At 35.0% G+C, this 4,215-nt stretch overlaps 1 protein-coding gene across 1 annotated transcript; it reads right to left on the bottom strand.

Moving 5' to 3' along the window:
• Positions 1–849: 849 nt before the first annotated feature.
• On the bottom strand, positions 850–3,482 carry LOC140163846 (uncharacterized). The gene has a single exon (XM_072187161.1). The coding sequence runs from the start codon at positions 3,392–3,394 to the stop codon at positions 1,166–1,168; it is 2,229 nt and encodes a 742-aa protein (XP_072043262.1). The 5' UTR covers positions 3,395–3,482; the 3' UTR covers positions 850–1,165.
• Between the last annotated feature and the right edge of the window lie 733 nt (positions 3,483–4,215).

Genomic DNA, 4,215 nt, shown 5'->3' with positions numbered 1-4,215 from the left:
TCAATAATAATAACATATTGGTACAATCACTACTGTCTGTCCAAGCATAGGCATTAAACAGGTGTGTTGGGACTGTTTATATCTTCCTTAATATTACTTTAATGAGGATTTCGTGATCCTAGCATCATCTTTTTATGACATTTTTCAGTAGATATCCACGAAAAAAGCTTATTCCCAAAATTTCAGTTGATTCCGATTATGTGTTTGTGAGTTATGCATGATTATGTATATTCAACTGCTCCATAGGCCACTTTTGTAATTTTGTTCTGGTGGTACATAAACATTATGTAGCCAGAGGTTTCCAGTGGTACAAACAAATTTTTGAGAAAAGTGGGGGGATGAGGCTGTGGATCACGAAATGCCCTTTTAATCAACTACAATGCTTTACAGGTTGGTAATAATACATGTACCTTAGTTATAAAGCACTGGAAACAAAACCGCTTATTAGCGTTCTATTTTTAGGCCTGGATCATCATGGTAGACTAGAAGCTAAGAAGACAATTATTAGGCCTAAAAAAATGGGTATTGCCCTTAAAGCTCCAAAGTCAGGGTCTGTATTTTTTGTATTTTTAAAAATAAATTTGCCAAATAAAATAGCCTTAAAATATTAAAAATGCCAGGTTCACTCCAAACACTGATGGTAATCAATGATAAAGCTTTGGTTTTTTTAATATACCAGAGTTGTGTTGTATGAATTTTACAAGCAGGCAAAACTTTTTACTAATTTTATACCAAACATGAAAATTCAAATATGGACAGACAAAAAAAAGGGTGCAATTCAAATCATTTTTAGGCCTTATATTATCACTAAAGATGAAATATTTAAGAAAAACTAATTTCTTTCACAAGTCTAATATTCTCATATTCCACAGTTTCTTTAATTTTGTTCTATCTATTTTCAATGATAAGTGTTTATTCTTCCATAAGCCAAAGGTTTTTTTTTTGCAAATGACCCAGCAAAAAAAAAATCCCCACAATGCATGCCAAATCTGGGTCAGTCGGGCTCATAGAACAGGTTTCTTTTGTATGTAGTCTTGACAATATAATCACATTTTACTATGGTTCACAATGGTTGATACCATAGATGTGTTTCATTCATTTTAACACCTGAATGAAACTGAGTATACACTATTACAGGTGAAACTATGTACATGCATGCTTTGACCTAGCGACGTTGCAACTCAATTTGTTGCCTTGCATTTCTAGCATCCTTCCTTTTCTGCCAATAATCTGATATCTCCCCATAAATTACATACAGAAATGGATTTATTGATGAATTGATAGGCAATATGAACCCTATTATCCATACATACATTTCTGGGGGAATCTCAATAAGGTTACACTGTGCAAGGATGCATGTTATACATAATGGTACCCAACAACACAGATCTGTAAACACAAGGGCAGACATTTTCCTGGCCATACGTATTTCTTCATCACGAGTTTGTGTTCGTGCTGCCTGTTTGGATGTATTTCTTGCTGTTCGAAATATTTGTATGTAACATGCTGCTACCACCAAAAAACACAATAAGTTAACCCCAATAAATATCACAATGGAATTGATAGGGGAAATGTTGCTTCCAATAACGTCAGAAGTGGTATAAGTGACATTTTGTTCATATTGTTTGTGATCTATGATAACATCTTGTAGAATACTCTCTTTCCTGCCTGAAAAGTCCACCACCCTTAAATCAAACACTGTTTTAGCATAAAAATGAGTCATATTAATTTGAATGCTATCATTGGTCCATGTGGTCAAGTGTCTACGAACTATTGGAATACCAATGCATACTTCAGAAATGCTAAATATATCACCTTCCTCACTTGCTAAGCCAATAGACAGACCACTCATCAATATGGCTGCTAACCAAGCAAATGCAACACAAATTCTAGCCATTTGTGTTGTTAGTCGACAGCTACCAAATGTGTATTTTATTGCTAGTAAACGATCAATGCTTATTAAGGTAATAAAAAATACAGATCCCTCACTAGATAATATTGACAAAAACCCTGCTAGTTTACAAATAAATCCTTGTTGCCAATGAAACGCATATGATGGAAAGAACTCATTGTAGTACAAATCAGAAATAACTAAAATGAGCATGTTGATGCCTATGAGAAAGTCTGATAGTGACAATTGTGATATGAGTAATGTCTGAACTTTGTTTGCTTGTCTTTTTTGTGAGCGCAGGTAATATGCAATTCCATTGCATGTTAATGCAAATAGTCCAATAACCCATATTGAAACCCTGATAGATACATCTGGTAACATTCTGTTACAAGTTAAATATTCTGGACGTGGTTCTTGAGAAATGCATTGTGCATCTTCAATAAAGCAACAGGGTGGATATTTGTCAACCAAAATTACAGTAGTTGAAGTGTTTAAAATTTTGAATGATTTATGAGTTATTTTGTACATGTTATTTTGTCTAAGATCAATAGTTTTGAGGTTGCTATGGAAAGCCTTAAAACCAATTCTTTGAATACCATTACCAGATATGTTTAGAAATGTAAGCCTATATATAGGATGAAATATATGATTTTGTAGTTCCAAAATTTGGTTATTGGATAAAAACAATGACTGCAAATGGTCCAGTCCTTGAAATGTCTCCTGTGTTAAGTCTTGAAGTCTGTTGTCACTGAGATCTAAAACTTGCAACTCCTTTAGTGCTCTAAATGAAGGTAGTGTTGTAAGAACATTTCTACTTATGTTCAAATAATTCAATGCACTCAGGTTTTTAAATGCTATGAAGGGAATAGTCTCCAAACTATTGTGAAATAAATCCAAACTTAACAAATTTACATTAGAATACAACAAATCTGATGGAAATTGGGCAATTGCGTTCTTGCTTATATCAAGTACTTTTAATGCAGTGAGAGACTGCAATGTCACGGATGAAATTATCTTCAACTGATTACCTTCCAGTCTGAGTAATTTCAACATGTGAAGTGTCTTAAAACAGTCAACTGGCAATGAAGCCAAGATATTACGACTCAGGTCAAGGGTTAACAATTCTCGCATTGAAGAGAATATGTCACCTGGCAACTTAACCAAGTAATTACAACTTAAGTCAAGGGCCAGTAGTCCTTGCATCTCCGAGAATATTCTATTGGGTAACGTGGTCAAGTCATTATGGCTCAGGTCAAGAGTGGCTTGTTGGGTATATTTTAGTAAGGTGAATATTCCATCAGGCAAAGTGGTCAAATTGTTGTTACTCAGGTCAAGGGCATATAGACCTTCTAGTGAAATAAATGTTCCATTGGGTAATGTGGTTAAGACATTATGACTTAGGTCAAGGGTTCCCCCTATATATACTATTGAGGTGAATATTCTATCTGGTAATGTGGTCAAGTCATTAAAACTTAGGTCAAGTGTCCCATATCTTTGTATCATTGATAGTGAGGTGAAAATTCCATCTGATAGTTTGTTCAAGTTATTATGACTCAGGTCAACACTTTTTGCAACCCATAGCAAGGTGAATATTCCATCTGGCAGTGTGGTCAAGCTGTTATGACTCAGGTTAAGGGTCCCATATATAACCTCCAGTGAGACAAATGTTCCATTTGACAAGTTGGTCAAGTTATTGTGACTCAGATCAAGCCCAATTTTGATAATAATAGGGTTCTCCTAATTCCCTGAGTAAGGTGAATGCTCCATTAGATAATGTGCTCAAGTCATTATGACTCAGGTTGAGTGTGCCCGATATTGCCTGTAGTTTAGTAAATATTCCATCTGGTAGTGCAGTCAAATCATTATGACTCAGATCAAGAGTACATATTATTTTCTCCACAGAGGTGAATATTCCAACTTGTAATGCAGTCAAGATATTATGACTCAGGTCAAGGGTACCATAAGCAGAACCATCATCTTTTTCCAGTAAGTTGAAAGTTCCATGTGGTAATGTGGTCAAGTTATTATGACTCAGGTCAAGAATCCCTATATCTTCTATTTCCATTAGTGAGGCGAGTATCCCAAAAGGAAATATGGTCAAGATATTATGACTCAGGTCAAGGGTACCAGATAATGTCTGCAGTAAGGTGAATGTTCTATTTGGTAATGTGGTCAAGTTATTATGACTCATGTCAAGGGTACCATACCTCTTAATTTCCATCAGTGAGATGAATATTCCATCCGGTACTACAGTCAAGATATTGTGACTCAGGTCAAGGGTACCAGTAAAATCAATTTCCATTAGTATAGTAAATATTCCATCT

This window comes from Amphiura filiformis, chromosome 11 (genome assembly GCF_039555335.1).
Source record: "Amphiura filiformis chromosome 11, Afil_fr2py, whole genome shotgun sequence".
Lineage (NCBI taxonomy): Eukaryota > Metazoa > Echinodermata > Ophiuroidea > Amphilepidida > Amphiuridae > Amphiura > Amphiura filiformis.
This window is presented reverse-complemented; position numbering and strand designations above follow the sequence as displayed.